At 46.8% G+C, this 16,130-nt stretch overlaps 1 protein-coding gene and 1 long non-coding RNA gene across 4 annotated transcripts; one reads left to right on the top strand and one right to left on the bottom strand.

Moving 5' to 3' along the window:
- Window positions 1–708: 708 nt before the first annotated feature.
- On the bottom strand, window positions 709–15,647 carry LOC122382497 (isochorismatase domain-containing protein 2-like). Of its 3 annotated transcripts, none has more exons than XM_043367895.1 (5): window positions 15,475–15,647; window positions 4,739–4,972; window positions 3,194–3,312; window positions 2,536–2,666; window positions 709–1,837 (listed from the first exon to the last, which is right to left on the bottom strand). In XM_043367895.1, the coding sequence occupies exons 2-5, from the start codon at window positions 4,956–4,958 to the stop codon at window positions 1,672–1,674; spliced, it is 636 nt and encodes a 211-aa protein (XP_043223830.1). In that variant the 5' UTR covers window positions 4,959–4,972; window positions 15,475–15,647; the 3' UTR covers window positions 709–1,671. The 3 variants fall into 3 exon arrangements, with proteins under 3 accessions (XP_043223830.1, XP_043223829.1, XP_043223828.1); XM_043367894.1 differs by lacking the exon at window positions 15,475–15,647 and adding an exon at window positions 5,588–5,761; XM_043367893.1 differs by lacking the exon at window positions 15,475–15,647 and adding an exon at window positions 5,699–5,740.
- On the top strand, window positions 6,049–7,526 carry LOC122382498. The gene is made up of 3 exons (XR_006256693.1): window positions 6,049–6,135; window positions 6,723–6,979; window positions 7,380–7,526. It is a non-coding gene; the product is annotated as an uncharacterized LOC122382498 (long non-coding RNA).
- Window positions 15,648–16,130: the final 483 nt, after the last annotated feature.

The following is a 16,130-nucleotide window of genomic DNA, read 5'->3' as shown; positions in this document are numbered from 1 at the left end:
GATCCATCGCTCCGTTCCGGTAGTAAAGGGTTGGTGAGTGGCTAACATCCGCTCAGAGGGATGCATCGTCGGGCAGTTCACTAGCTGGGGAAAATATACCTGGGACCGATATTGGGGCAAACTCGCTGTGTCCTCAGCGCGATGGCTTGCATTTGCCGAGACCTCGTGTGTTATATTGTTCACTTTTCTGTCAACTCAAATCTTACCTGTTCCACTAGCCAATTTTCGTATTCTCATCATATACAGGATGCCCCGAAAAAGTTTACCCAAAGAATGATGAAATTGTTATTTTTATACAACTCGCCTGAAATTTGTACGATGCTTTAGCAATGCGATGAGAAGTGAACCAAATTTCATGCGAATCGGTTCTGTTTAGCAGCAAACGTGGCCCGTTAAAAAAATTATAGGTTTTAGCGCAAAATCCAGTCATTTTCAGCACCACCGTGGCTAGTTTAAGCGTGTTCTAGTCATTTTCTTGAAGTGCACATGACAGGACAAAAATGAAACCAACTTCGCTCCAAATTACGCTATTTACTTCTCACTGTCTTGAGATAACACTGTGTGAAAATGAAATAAATTGAGCGTGAGGTGAAGGTTTTATTGAAATTTTCGTGGGTAAACTTTTTTGGGAAAACCTGTACCTAAATTTGCTTTTGCGCATGCCGCTTATATGAAGCTCAAAACATTAAATTGGATATGAAATACAAGTTTGCTTCGAAATATGTTTATTCAGTTGCGACTTGCAACTGTGCATTTCCCTTTCCCATACCACACACCCTCATATTGGCACATCAGCCCACGTCCCCTATATTGCACGAGTATATACTATATACAAACTATCCGTTAGTTTGCGTCTCACGCCAAGCTCGGCTGGCCAGTGTGGCTACCTCTAGGTCAAACTCGCGCCGACCACCTCCGAGTAATCACTATACACTGAGCAATGTGGCAGTGGGGCCCCGTATCGCTAGCACACTCAGCTGCTGCCAGTTCCGTCGCCGTTTATCCGGGATGCTCCAAACACTAGACCGCACCGGCCCACCGTCCCAGCGCCCAGAGCTACGTCTGGCCGTCCAGGGCCTCGCGTCATGACGGTCGCATTTTCACAGCGCTGTCGGTTAGGCTAATAGAAGAGCGGATCGCCGTGAAGGGATCCGCTTTTAGAACGGTAAGCGGATACAACTCTTAAATGACAGCAATCCGTCAAAATATGGACTAAGTTCTGTACCAGGTCAGGTCAGCTAGACCAATGACCTCTGGTAGAGAATACCGATACACAGAGGTCTATGGTGTAGCCTAGCCCCGTCAGTGCGGCAGGGTCCGATCGTGACCGCCGGCCGGCAAACGGGCGGATATATAGACGTCGGCCGCCGCCGTAGCGATCCCATTTCCCGTCGATGACGAGGCGCCGGCACGCCAGCGGACGCCCCGGCCATTGTCCTATATCTATGCGTCAATACACTCAAGGTGGGCGCGAACGCAGTGGGAAGGAACGGGCTGAGTGGCACTGCTCCCCCCCCCCCCTCCTATCACCTACCACCGCGGCAGCCGGCACCAGTCACTGGTGGACTAACAAACGCCACATGGTCCTGATACAAAAATAAACTACGAAACCTTGTCACTCAGCAAAAAGTCGGGGGCCTCGGTACGGGTTCACGGTGCGGGGGTCACCTTTCACGGCGGGGTCGGCAGCAGGCCAGAGTCGGGCGCCGGCGTCCAGATGATCTTCTGTAGCTGACGGAACTTGGGGTGCGCCGAGTTGGGCGCCAGGCTGAGGATGGCGCACTCGCTGGTGGTGACGAAGCCGCCCAGTCGCCTCACGCGCTCCAGCGCGTACACCCTGGTGGAGTGGCGCAGAGTCACGCCAGGCCCATACCGCGGTGCAGTCCACTCGCACGTGGCGCAGCCAGTTCGGCCGCGGGGAGAAAGCCAGGTTATAGTCACCGGAGCGACTGGTCAAGCGCCGTGGGATCGAGGAGGGGCAGCAGTCCAAAACACTACAATTTACGCAGAAATTTCAGTCGGTTTAGTGACGTATGAAAATAACCATCAACTATTATACCTTGCCAGGAATTCTGAGCTAAGGCATACTCATTTTACATTTACACAATCGGAAAATTACGACATGGTTTATTTCACTTAGCGTATTATAGCAAGCGTGATCAGTCACATTATAACAAAAGTAATGAAATAAAATAGTTCCAGAATACGTGGAAAGGTTGATAGGAGTCGTCGAATGACTTCCGACCATCTGCGTTCGATAATTCCGCATCACCTACGTACAATATGTCAGCCAAAGTTTGACAACATAATGCGTCGTCATTTTCCATCATCAGCGAACAGCTTCAATGGGGTGAATCAGTAGCAATGGTAATGGTGGACAGGGTAAGTTGTGAGATAGGCCGTCCCTTACATAAAACAACAGAAACAACGTGTCTTGTCTATAATTATAATGGAAAATAACCCAATAATGCCGGTGGATCGGCGCGTCGCGGGTTTAACAGCCATGCCTATTGCCCACCACTGCGCACTGCTCACCGGTCCAGGTGGCTGCGGGAGGCGCACGCGTCCGCCACCACGTGCACATCGTAGTCGCGCTCCAGCAGGTCCATGGTGGTCTGCAGGATGCACGCGTGCGTCTCGATCCCACACAGGATCACGGAGGAGATCTGACGGCGGTGCGAGCGGGATGTCAGAGCAAGTGTAAACTGCCGAGCCGGATGACCGCCACTGCATATATCGCCGGCTTTCATTTTCTCATATTACCTACACCCGCTTCGGTAAATACTGAATCAGAGGCCAGTTTTACTAACAGAAGATTCGCCGGCTGCAGTTATTTTCGTCTAGTCACTATGGGTTTCGCCAGTCATGCGGGCAAGTATTTTTTTTTTTTGCGTGAATATTGAGACGATTAAATAAAAAATATCGGCAGTCGTCGATTTTTCTGTTGGTAAACCTAGCATTAGGGTTGCATTACAATAGACCAAGCAACACGTTTCCAAGCGGTCATGTGCCAAGCAATCTTGACACTAATCACTTTATGCCGTTCACTATCGCAACGTAGTGTCTTTAAAAAAAGTACTACAAACAGTCAAACACAGCAATGTGCTACACCATTAATAGATATCACGCAATCACCTATGCATGAGATGAGCCTCAAGACCATTGGGAAACTCCACCGTAATCCCACACTCACGTTTTTATTTGCCTTGAGCATTTCGTCCACCTCAGGAACACACATGGAAAACTGAGTCTTAGCGATGGGAGTCAGTCCGTACTTTTCCACCTCCAATTCCGGGACAGTGTGACCCAGACCTGCCGAGAACGAACAACAATATCGTTATTTTTTCATAGCATACCATGGTTAAAGTCGTCGGCATTTAGCGCCGCATCACAAATACGTATATTTATTCGTAAAAGGTGCCTTCCGTTTACGACACCTACATCGCTGTCTGGCTGAAATATCAATTCGATCATGCACATGTTTACAGGATTGGTGGGTATAAAACGTGTAAGTAGACTGCTCAAAACTGACAAACGGTTGGTGTCGCCCGCCTTATGATCGCTCTTATGCACTGAGTGAATGAAAGTTTACCTACTAAAATCTGCTCCAACGTCAACGACACCACGGGTGGAGAATTGTGCTGGACTGGGGGTGCTCGAGCTCTCCCAATTCCACGCCGGCCACGCCGACTTGGCTTTGGAGCCGCGGCCGGGCGGCGCGGGTCAAGGTCACCGCTAGGCGGCGGCGGATTTGCTGCGCCCGAGCAGTTGAGATTGGTAAAACCCTACATTACTTAAGCGGTGGGCTGTACCTATAAGTTATTTGCTGGTGCTAGTGCCGAGCTTTCACAATTCGGATGTAGCTTATTATCATTATTATCATTTTTACAGCGAGCCGAGTAGCATTCTAGAAAACTGACACGATCGTCAGTCTTACCGATGCAGCAGACGGCCTAATTTTCAAGATCCTACTCAATCGGCTTCAAATGGAATACGACGCTTTGATAACATGATCCTTCTGAACAGTTAACATAGGCATCAATGATAGCTCTACCTGCTAAGTAAATAAAGTTTTATTGCATTGTTAAACGGCGGCCGCTGGGCCTCCGCGCCACCCGCCAGCCGCTGGGGGGGGGGGGCATATAGTTGCCCCCCTTTACTTTTCCGACGATATCGTCGCAACGCGAAGAGATAGAGAAACGAAACTTTGCACACATATTCCTGAATACCTAGCCAAGGTTGTGTCCAAATTTGGTGTCGATCCCATTTGAAATGACGTCACAGTGACGTCAGAAGCCCAATCGTAGATTGGCGTCCCTTAGTTTCCTCACGATATATCCGACATATGAGACCGAGAATATAGGACCGATAACTGGTCAGGATATAGTTAACAGTGTACTTAGATGCGTCAGAATGACAACAGGTGCTGTTTGCTTCATTTACCGCCGCGTTTCATGCTCAGCGACATCGGAAACGCTCCGTATTGGAAAACGACAAAACTTTATGACGTCACTGTGACGTCATTTTATATGCTACAACCACCAAACTTTCCTCAAATATGCGCTAGGTATTCATTTGAAGCTATGCCAAGTTTCAGCTTCGTATCTTATCCGGTTTCGGAGATATTACACCAAACGTAAAGGGGGGGGGGGCAACTTTATGCCCCCCCCCCAGCGGCTCGTGGGTTAAAAAAGTACCGGTTTGGAAGTACCGATGTACTTTTTCAAAGAGTTTTCACCTTTAGGGTACTGCTCCGTGACGATGCTCGGGATGTCCAGGACCGAGGCAGCCTGCAGCAGGCGGTTGGAAATCTGCACCACCTCAGCAAAGTGTTTGATGTTGGGCCGGAACTTCTCCTGCATGTCACACAGGAACAGTGCGGTGTTCTGTGGCACCAGCCGGCCCAGACTGCGGCCCCCTACTGCTGCCGCTGCCGCCCGCACCAGATTCCCCGCCATCGTCTAGAAGCTGGCTGAAAATACACATTAATTCAACTTATGTAGATCCAGGCTGAAAATGGAACTCAAGTCAGTAGCGGCGGAACACCGCTACCGAACATTAAAGGGGGGCACTGCCGACCTTTGGTCCCATTCTTTCCATGCAACGCCCATAGGGCTAATGTTAAATTGCCAAAATCAAAGGGGGGCACGGTGCCCCGGTGCCCTCCCCGTTCCGCCGCCTATGACTCAAGTGACTACATTAGCACGGCAATCAACTTGTATACACGACCTCACTGTGGTTTAAGGAAGTCATTTAAATGAATACTGACAGAGCTCATGTCATAATTGAGTTATATTCTACATTGCATTGCACAGTTTTTATCTGGCTTGAATCAACGTGGCAATACAGCAAAGGTGAAGGGAATGAACAAAATTTAATTGTTGAAAAAATCGGAACAACAAGCAAACGGGAGCTACCAGAAAGCACAATAATTAAGCTGAGTTCCTGACAATTTCACTCAATCCATGATGCACACAGAAATCTGATTGCTTGCAAAACTCGAGAAAACTCAAATCAATGTGATTGTCATTGTCGTTGGCACATAAAACAATGAGATAATGTCACATTGACATGAAAATTGACTTACAAGTCACAGTATTAGATATCAGTTTTGATATACAGTTTTGCACGTTCTTATTATCATGTAGGGCGATTATTATAGTTATTCTTAATCACTAACAACGCAAAATTGAAATACCTATCCCCGGAAATCACAATCGAAATCCAATCCAAATCCAATATTTCATAATTTTCATCTATCGTAACAGCTGCGCCATTTCTCTTAAATATTGTAGTTTATGTTCAGTCAAAAATAAGCCCATAAGTTGTTAAATGTTTACTTAGGCAAAAGCTTCGTTTCTACAGAATAAATGGTCACAAGTTAGATTTATTTGAAATTATAATTATCATTTACAAATTTTTCTTTTATTCATACTTTTTCAAACAAGACAAATTTCAACTTTGCTTTCCTCACAAAGTAGTTACCATGGAAACTGCTCATACTGACAGAGATCACTATCAAAATTAAACAGGTTTCTCGTGTTATTCCTTTCCGCAAAAATAGCGCGGTACACTTGAAGCTAAACAACCATCTTTCAATTATATTGGGCTGAAAACTGACCACAGCGGAAACAGGTATATTTTTTTTCAATATAGCTTATGCACGGCATAGGTAACAATCCCCAGGTATTTATATCAATGGGGTTTCATGAGCGAAACTTAGGAAGGTACAAACGCAACAAACAAAAGTTGTTTAGTCCTGCGACCTGTCGAGCTGGTAAATTCTATTCAAATGCTTTTGTTAATTTTTCCCAATAGTTTGAAATGAGAAGTTTTTGGCATTTCAATTTTGTCACTAATCTTTGTCATCCCTTGGGCAATGGTCAGCAAATTTTTATCCACTCATTCCTTCAAATTCACATTTCCTCATCTTTAGGTTAGGTTGGGTAGATCAGCTTATTTTAGGTTGATGAATTAATGGAATACAAGGAAATGTGCATATGAGGAAATGCCAATGTGCACACAAATTTGAAATTTTCATAAGAAATTCTAAGTTGAAATGAAGATTGCCCTGGAATCAGTGGTATAGGCACCTACCTATTTTTTGCATTTGATTTGTTTCAAGGTTTCAGGCAGTTAACTTAGATTTTTTGAAATTATATTTGTCATGCAGTCATCTTTGTGCATTTATAGCCTTTCTAACTACCTATGTCTGTCCACAGTCATTGCTGGAGGTGAAAACTAAAGGGAACGCTGCAGACTGCTGAAGGTGGAACTTTTGCCAGTGAGGCAAAGAACCCACAGGCTCACACCAACATATGGACAACATGATGCCAACAGCTACAGAATCTGTGTCAGAGGCTGGTGCAGGCAACTCTCCTGCTAAAACCAGAAGTCCAAAGAAGGGCATGAAGCCACTTGCCACAAGCAATGATGGAGGCACAAAAATTATTGTCACAGAATCTCTCCCAGAAATCAAGTAAGTGTTTTACTTTTGAGAGAACTTTCACAAATATGGCAAGCTGGTAGATAAGCACTAAGAAGAAGAATAAAAAAACTGGTCAATACATTGTCAGTTGAATAACTAGCTAATGATACTATGCAATAATAAATATGTGTGGGAGCTCTCAAGGCTGCTGTTTGCCACTTGCATGCCCAACTAGATAATAAAGCTGATTAACATGGTCCTGAGGCAACTCATCCTTTGTCATGTACATCAGTACATGAAGCAGGTACCAATTACCTACCTGTTTTCCTGATCCAACATCACATTCATTTGCTCAGTCCTGTGTTATTGATATTATATTTGTTAGCTACACTCAGCGCTCAAATACTGAACAATAGGCATTTATAACATACCAACCCGAAATCTGTTTCAGGGGAAAGACCGCTGGAAAGCGTAAAGGGCGTGTGATTGCTTCCCGGTACAAGGAGTCGGCGAAAAGCCGCGCCGTGGCCACTCCGACCAAGATGTCCGACTCGTCGTCCATCTCGATCAACCAGAGCAAGCTCTTCTCGACGGCTACTTCCAGGTGACTTCTTGTTGTTATTTCTCCCTCCAGCCCCTCAAGGGAATGGGGGCATAGCGAGCTCACTCAGTTGGGCGCGGAAACCGGCGGCCGAGGCTGCATTTCCTGCATTTCCGTATCCTTGGGATGGATGGTGCCCGCGCGCCAGCCGTCGTCCCGCCAACGGCCAGAGCCCGGCAGCTCAGCAGTGCCGCTGGATGTCCTTCCTTGCGGCACACTCGGCAGAGTGCGGCCGGGCACTCCACGGAGTTGCATTGGACATATTCGGACGACGATCGGCAACCGATACGATAAAAGTACTGCTCCGGGCAGCGAGTTACCTACTGTGGACGTCAAACCGCGTGGGACGCGACTTTTTCGCAATAACTTTTGAATACGTTGCCTCTCAAGAACGAAACTTCGGCAATGGACGTTTCAGACCCCGGCCTAATTTTTATTACTAAGGTTTTTCAATGTCCGATCAATATTTAGGGCACTTCCCGTTCACTCGTAATGCTAAGTGAAATATCAGCCCGGATGGCGGCTATCGTCAGGCTGCTCGCGAAGCCCCGCCTACTAACTACGAATTCCCTGCCATCTACCGCTCAGACACGACTGCCATCTGTCGGTCGATCCTCACTCAGAACCGGTTCTGCATGCTGTGTGCGTCGGGTCTCAGATGGGCGGACATCTCGAAACCGAGATTGTTCAGTATGGCCTTTTACCAGGTTTTTTAATCCGAGAAAAAAAAAACGAGATTGTTCAGTATGGCCCTTTACCAAATTAACTATACGAATTATTGACTTAGCAGCAGGGATGCAGAGCCTTGAACATTTGAGTCAGCTCCAGCTCCGGCTCCGGCTCCGAGTAAAATGGCAATACGGCTCCGGCTCCGGCTCCCACTCAGGGCAAAATATGACGGCTCCGGCGGATCCGGCTCCCCTCCGGCTATGCGTACCGGTGCATTACGGAAACATTTAAGTTGGGGCATATTGGGGCTTGGCAGGATAACACGAAGTGTACTTACGTTCCTGGCGGTTTGATATCTACAAGAACCTAAAATTAAAATTTTAATTAAAAAAATTAACCTGACTGTGCAAATATATTATATTATTATGTATCTCATTTACGTAATTACGTTGACAAACTTATCAAATAATCATTTAATTATTTTCTGTTATTCTTAAATCATCGTAATATTTGGCATACGCGTATAGTCTTCCTATCTGGGTGACATTCTTAGCGAGTCGAAGAAAATATTTCATTGATAGAAGTGCGAACAGTCAACACTCGGTCCATTCTAAAAAGAATACTCTATGTAGGTACTCTACGGTTAAATACCGACAAGAGGCGCATTGCAAATACATTCTTGCAGCCCTTAGAGGGCAAGCATGAATAACGTACGCCATGCGGCTGGGTGTGTTGGCAGGAAGCACCGCGTACCAACCCCTACGGACCGCGACTGACCGGTCTCGGGTCAGGTAGCGCCTCAGGCAACGGCCAGCCGAGGCGGAGCTTAGCTCCAACGTCACACTATGGCTCCGCCCCTTGTGGAGTAGCCTCTGCTCACCGAGAGAGTTTCAGGAGCAAAATTTAACATTACGAGTGAACGGGAAGTGCCCTAAATATTGATCGGACATTGAAAACCCTTAGTAATAAAAATTAGGCCGGGGTCTGAAACGTCCATTGCCGAAGTTTCGTTCTTGAGAGGCAACGTATTCAAAAGTTATTGCGAAAAAGTCGCGTCCCACGCGGTTTGACGTCCACAGTAAGTGTGGAACTACCCAGCGCCGAGCCGGCCGGATGACGTCACACCACGGCCAGTGCCGGCGCGGCGGCAGACTGGCCGAGATTGGCATGGTCTTAACTTGGCGAAGAGGCATCGGACGCCAAACTTCTGCTGCAGCTATTAACAACATTTCATGTGTTTCTTCCATGTGTATGAGCTATCGAGTCCTTCGAATACCTAATGTGTAGGTGAGCGTACCTGCATTTAGCAGTGTGTGCTATGTTATGTGGATGGGCACATCCGACAGTCGACACACCTCGCAATGGATTCCGATATTGCTTGGCTGATTCTGGCTTTGTGTCTTCGAACGAACCATTGAAAGGGAGGACGTCATTTTTAAAGATTGTTAGTGCACTGAAACGTTTTAAGATAAGCAACTGCTGATTGAATTTCTGGCGAGGGTTGGTGGAACGCTCTGTTTACAAATGAGTATCTACCTACCTAGTACAGTCACCAGCACTTGCTACTAATCACCTCGTTTTTGTTCAGTAGTTTGAAGACCGATCAATTCTCAGTCGCGCAAGATACGTCAAACAATCCGTTTGGTCCTCCGATTTTCGAATATCTTACTTGTTTTTGTATATTCGAAGCATTTTGGAATGGGGAGCCAAAAAAAACCTCTTTTCTGCCCAAAAGTGTGCCCCAAGAAGTCGTAGAACCTAGCCCCGCCTCTGATCCACAGACCACTAGTGCCATCTCTTGTCAGCCGAACAAGATGCAGAAGTAAATAATGTCACGTGACCTTTGCACACGCTACAATTACTACGCAGCTGTAGTGGGGGAAGCGGGGCGGAGGCATGGAGAGGGACGCGATCGGTCGGCTGGGGTCAGGTCGCCGAGGTCAGAGGTCATCCGCCGGAGGGTGTTTGGGCGTTGAGCCGTGTGGGCTAAGGCCTGCGGAGTGGGGAGCGCCGGGACCTGTCTGGAAACAAGCCCTACAACGCTGTGACAGTCGAGAATATTGTGAGGAAAGAGAGAGAGAGAGAGAGAGAGGGAGAGAGAGAGAGAGAGAGAGACAAGAGAGAGAGAGGGAGATGGAGAGGGTGAGAGAGAGACAGGGAGAGAGAGAGGAAAGAGATAGAGAAAGAGAGAGAGAGGAGAGAGAGAAAGAGATAGGGAGAGAGAGAGAGAGGGAGAGAGAGAGAAAGAGAGAGAAAGAGAAAGAGAGAGGGGGAGAGCGAGAGAGAGAGCAAGAGAGAGAGAGAGAGAGCGAGAGAGAGAGAGAGAGAGCGAGAGAGAGAGAGAGAGCGAGAGAGCGAGAAAGAGAGATAGAGAGCAAGAGAGAGAGAGAGAGAGGGAGAGAGAGAGAGAGAGAGAGAGAAAACTGAAAAGAAAACCAGAGAGGGTAAAATGAGATAGAAGGCAATGGGTAAATCAGTGAGAGGGAGCGAGAGAGGAGATATCTAGTTGTGTCAGCTTGTTTCACATGTAAAATGTAAATTTGCTTTCCATCATTACAGCCTCGGATTGTAAATTAAATCTTAGCATCCTTATGATAAACCCACGTTGACGGGATGCAGTAGCGGCGGAACACCTACAATTAAGGGGGTGGGGCACTGCCGACTTTTGGTACTATTATTTTCATGCAACGCTCATAGGGCTAATGTTGAAATGCCAAAATCAAAGGGGGGCACGGTGCCCCGGTGCCCTCCCCGTTCCGCCGCATATGACGGGATGGGGACGCTTTTATGGTCGTCATTGGGAGCTAGACACTAATGGGGTCTGGGGATGATGTTGAAGGTTTCGCAAATGTTTCATAAAAGAGATGCTATTTTTTGCGCAACCTATTAAACATTTTTTTACGTTTGCTATGAAAATGTTAGGCCCAGTTCCTTCAAGATCAGGTCCACGACTCCACAGCTTACAACAGGAGCTAGCTAACATAGCAATTAACCCGCGCCGTGTTGGTGGCATGAACTTTCCATCGAGTGCTGGGGGGGGGGGGGGGTTCACGCCCCTCCGTCTAGCTCGGCTCCTGGGTCACGTAACGACACGCGGTAAGCGGCAATCGAAAGAGCGTCAAAAATAAGGAGGAAAACACTCGGTCATTTTAAGGTTAGGGCAAAGGTCAGGTCACCAGGGTTCAGCAAAGGTTAAATTTTGTTTATTTAAACGGTTTCGCAACCGACGGCTAACTCGGGAACCAATAGAGCCACAGCGCCGCGGAAAAGCGCATTCGATAGCTCTTTTAACGCTCTTTCGCCAGCATGTCCTCAAATTTGACCTCAGATCAACGGTCTAGCCCCCAGAGGGCACCGCTCTAATTGACCTCAAATTTGACCTCAGATCAACGGTGTTTTCACCGTTCTAGCACGTCTGTCAAAAGTCAAAGAACTGCTGAAGATTTTTTATGTCCTAAAATGACCTCAGGGGCACACACAGGGGGTCACAGGTGCAATTTTCCGATTCAGAGTGTCATGTTTACCAATGGACCGATATTTGAGAGGGTGTAGAACGAAATTCGTCCAAAAAAGGCGCATTTTAATTTTCTCCCGTTGACTTATACCTAATGTAGCAGTCGCAAAATTGACCTGACCTTAGGTCACAGACATAAAAATCCGAGGTATCCATTTTATACATACTGTTACCCTAAGCAAGTACTGAAAGTTTTAAAGTGATCGCTCAGTCGGTGTAGCTACAGCGAGCTTTCAATTTTTTTCTGAGGTAAGGTCACTTGACGTTACCTGGTGACCTGACCTTGAATGACGCTACGCGTCGCGTCGCCGTTTTTGAGATATTCGCGAAAAACCTGAGGGGAAGGGCGTAAAAACGCCCCCCCCCCCCAGCACGGTGCGGGTGGTCGACATAGCGACTCGGACTGAACAAATGCCTTTAACGTTTCAACGGTTGAACAATGTGAGAGGATTGACGTAGGCTTGTATCGGATTTTCTTCTGCTTGTCGGTAGTTTAGGTTGAAGTTAATTTTGCGAGCTGTCCATAATCATTCAAGAGGGAAAATTCAGCTGCACGTCGTTCGGGTCAAAGTAATACCAAACATTCTCAATTTTGTAGTAAAGAGCCAGTAGTCTACGAATATATTCAAAAAAACAATTAGAAAATGAATAATCGGACCGGTTTCGTCTATCAAAGACTTCTTCAGCGCTTTTTCAAAAACGTTTAAGAAGAAAAATAGAACAGTGACAATCTTTTGTTGAAATAAAATTGGATTCAGTAAGAACTAAGAACTTCTTTGTCCGAAAACTGCTGGCAGCTGATAGCTCAATGACACTTAGAGCCGTGCATTAGGAGGCGTGAGAACACTCTGCTCATTAATATACTATTTGAGTAGGATTGCGGGTTTTTTGAAGCGCTCAGTTTTCGCAGCGAGGTTTTTCTCTTGGGGCTTGCGAGATAGGACGTGACAGACGCATTCACTTAACATTAGCAGAAAGACACAGGAATGCGGCTGAATTCTCGCGCAGTAATGAGCGAGGGTACCCCCAGTTAGAAGATTCGGCTGTAAAATATGTAGTTTTAAATACGTATAGTTTGACGTAGATCTGGGAAAAGTGAAACACGGCCGATTGACGTGCAGTTAATGAGCGTGGGGTCCTCCGTTTTAAAGATTCTCATCAGCGCCGATGGTAATAATTCACCGTGCGTATCTCGACTTATTCACGACCGATTCACACCGGACAAGCACCGATCGATACCAAATCTGGGGGGCGGGGGGGGGGGAACTGGGAAATGGGGGGGAGTAGAGTGGCAAGTTTTCCTACCCAGCGAACCCGGTACCAAGCAAGTACCAAGTACCTTTGCAAGTACCAAGCCAGCACCAAGTACTTTTTGCATGTTCCAGATACCAAGCAAGTACCAAGTACTTTTGCAAGTACCAAGCAAGTACCAAGTACTTTTGCAAGTCGAACAGGTTTTTTGCGATTATCTTAGCTTCTAGAAAGCCGATCGACACGGGACATACACCATTCGATCCCAAATTTTATGCCTCATCATTTTATAACCTTTTGCGCCGCGAAGCAAGCCAGGATCCACTAGTTAATATACTATTTGAGTAGGATTGCGGGTTTTTTGAAGCGTTCAGTTTTCGCAGCGAGCTTTTTCTCTTGGGGCTTGCGAGATAGGACGTGACAGACGCATTCACTTAACATTAGCAGAAAGACACAGGAATGCGGCTGAATTCGCGCGCAGTAATGAGCGAGGGTACCCCCAGTTTGAAAATTCGGCTGTAGAATATGTAGTTTTAAATACGTATAGTTTGACGTAGATCTGGGAAAAGTGAAACACGGCCGATTGACGTGCAGTTAATGAGCGTGGGGTCCTCCGTTTTAAAGATTCTGATCAGCGCCGATGGTAATAATTCACCGTGCGTATGTCGACTTATTCACGACCGATTCACACCGGACAAGCACCGAACGATACCAAATCTGGGGGGCGGGGGGGGGGGGAACTGGGAAATGGGGGGGGAGTAGAGTGGCAAGTTTTCCTACCCGGCGAACCCGGTACCAAGCAAGTACCAAGTACCTTTGCAAGTACCAAGCCAGTACCAAGTACTTTTTGCATGTTCCAGATACCAAGCAAGTACCAAGTACCTTTGCAAGTACCAAGCAAGTACCAAGTACTTTTGCAAGTCGAACAGGTTTTTTGCGATTATCTTAGCTTCTAGAAAGCCGATCGACACGGGACAAACACCATTCGATCCCAAATTTTATGCCTCATCAATCTATAACCTTTTGCGCCGCGAAGCAAGCCAGGATCCACTAGTTAATATACTATTTGAGTAGGATTGCGGGTTTTTTGAAGCGCTCAGTTTTCGCAGCGAGGTTTTTCTCTTGGGGCTTGCGAGATAGGACGTGACAGACGCATTCACTTAACATTAGCAGAAAGACACAGGAATGCGGCTGAATTCTCGCGCAGTAATGAGCGAGGGTACCCCCAGTTAGAAGATTCGGCTGTAAAATATGTAGTTTTAAATACGTATAGTTTGACGTAGATCTGGGAAAAGTGAAACACGGCCGATTGACGTGCAGTTAATGAGCGTGGGGTCCTCCGTTTTAAAGATTCTCATCAGCGCCGATGGTAATAATTCACCGTGCGTATCTCGACTTATTCACGACCGATTCACACCGGACAAGCACCGATCGATACCAAATCTGGGGGGCGGGGGGGGGGAACTGGGAAATGGGGGGGAGTAGAGTGGCAAGTTTTCCTACCCAGCGAACCCGGTACCAAGCAAGTACCAAGTACCTTTGCAAGTACCAAGCCAGCACCAAGTACTTTTTGCATGTTCCAGATACCAAGCAAGTACCAAGTACTTTTGCAAGTACCAAGCAAGTACCAAGTACTTTTGCAAGTCGAACAGGTTTTTTGCGATTATCTTAGCTTCTAGAAAGCCGATCGACACGGGACATACACCATTCGATCCCAAATTTTATGCCTCATCATTTTATAACCTTTTGCGCCGCGAAGCAAGCCAGGATCCACTAGTTAATATACTATTTGAGTAGGATTGCGGGTTTTTTGAAGCGTTCAGTTTTCGCAGCGAGCTTTTTCTCTTGGGGCTTGCGAGATAGGACGTGACAGACGCATTCACTTAACATTAGCAGAAAGACACAGGAATGCGGCTGAATTCGCGCGCAGTAATGAGCGAGGGTACCCCCAGTTTGAAAATTCGGCTGTAGAATATGTAGTTTTAAATACGTATAGTTTGACGTAGATCTGGGAAAAGTGAAACACGGCCGATTGACGTGCAGTTAATGAGCGTGGGGTCCTCCGTTTTAAAGATTCTGATCAGCGCCGATGGTAATAATTCACCGTGCGTATGTCGACTTATTCACGACCGATTCACACCGGACAAGCACCGAACGATACCAAATCTGGGGGGCGGGGGGGGGGGAACTGGGAAATGGGGGGGGAGTAGAGTGGCAAGTTTTCCTACCCGGCGAACCCGGTACCAAGCAAGTACCAAGTACCTTTGCAAGTACCAAGCCAGTACCAAGTACTTTTTGCATGTTCCAGATACCAAGCAAGTACCAAGTACCTTTGCAAGTACCAAGCAAGTACCAAGTACTTTTGCAAGTCGAACAGGTTTTTTGCGATTATCTTAGCTTCTAGAAAGCCGATCGACACGGGACAAACACCATTCGATCCCAAATTTTATGCCTCATCAATCTATAACCTTTTGCGCCGCGAAGCAAGCCAGGATCCACTAGTTTACTTACTATTTGAGTAGCTTTGCGGGTTTTTTGAAGGGCTCAGTTTTTTAAGCGAGGTTTTTCTGTTGGGGCTTGCGAGATAGGCTCGGACAGACGCATTCACTTTGCATTACTTGGACAGACGTCCTAAGCGGCTGAATTCTCGAGCAGTTATCTGCCACGCCTCTTCCGATCCCGGAGATTCGGCTATACACCATCCTACCAAGTCCTACCAGACACCAGGTGAGTGGAAACGAGTGTGGCTGAAATAAAGCCAAATGACCGTGTCACATGTGTTTGGAAAATCAACTACGATTATTTAAAATAGTTTGCGATGCTCAGAAAGACAAAATAAATTTCGATTCCATCTCCCCTCCCCTAGGATAACGAATATACCAACGTTGGTATATACTAGCTAGCGTTAATAAACGACACAAAATACAAATATTTTGTCGTACAAAACTTTTTCATTTTCATCGAGTAGTACATTCAGTCGATTCTGTAAAGAAAATTTATTGAAAAACATCACGCTTTTTTATTTAGAAAATACATACCAAGTGGCGCTCGACCAATCGGAGCTCCCTACCAAGTGAGCGCTCGACCAATCAGATCCCTCAGATCCGGCCGCTGCCGAAGCGGGCGCCCGGCGGCGTCAGCCATTGCGGCGGGTCGTTCGGTAGATA

Source organism: Amphibalanus amphitrite, unplaced genomic scaffold (genome assembly GCF_019059575.1).
Source record: "Amphibalanus amphitrite isolate SeventyFive unplaced genomic scaffold, NRLGWU_Aamphi_draft 000140F_arrow, whole genome shotgun sequence".
NCBI lineage: Eukaryota > Metazoa > Arthropoda > Thecostraca > Balanomorpha > Balanidae > Amphibalanus > Amphibalanus amphitrite.
Note: the sequence above shows the minus strand (reverse complement) of the source record. Positions and strands in the feature narration are given on the sequence as shown.

Bases quoted from the DNA above. Each gene is read 5' to 3' on its own strand.
- LOC122382497 (XM_043367895.1), bottom strand. From the start codon at position 4,958: ATGGCGGGGAATCTGGTGCGGGCGGCAGCGGCAGCAGTAGGGGGCCGC. The intron at 3,313-4,738 runs GTGAAAACTCTT...CGTTCTCGGCAG, and splicing joins CACGGAGCAGTACCCTAAAG to GTCTGGGTCACACTGTCCCG. The intron at 2,667-3,193 runs GTGAGTGTGGGA...CACCGCCGTCAG, and splicing joins TGCTCAAGGCAAATAAAAAC to ATCTCCTCCGTGATCCTGTG.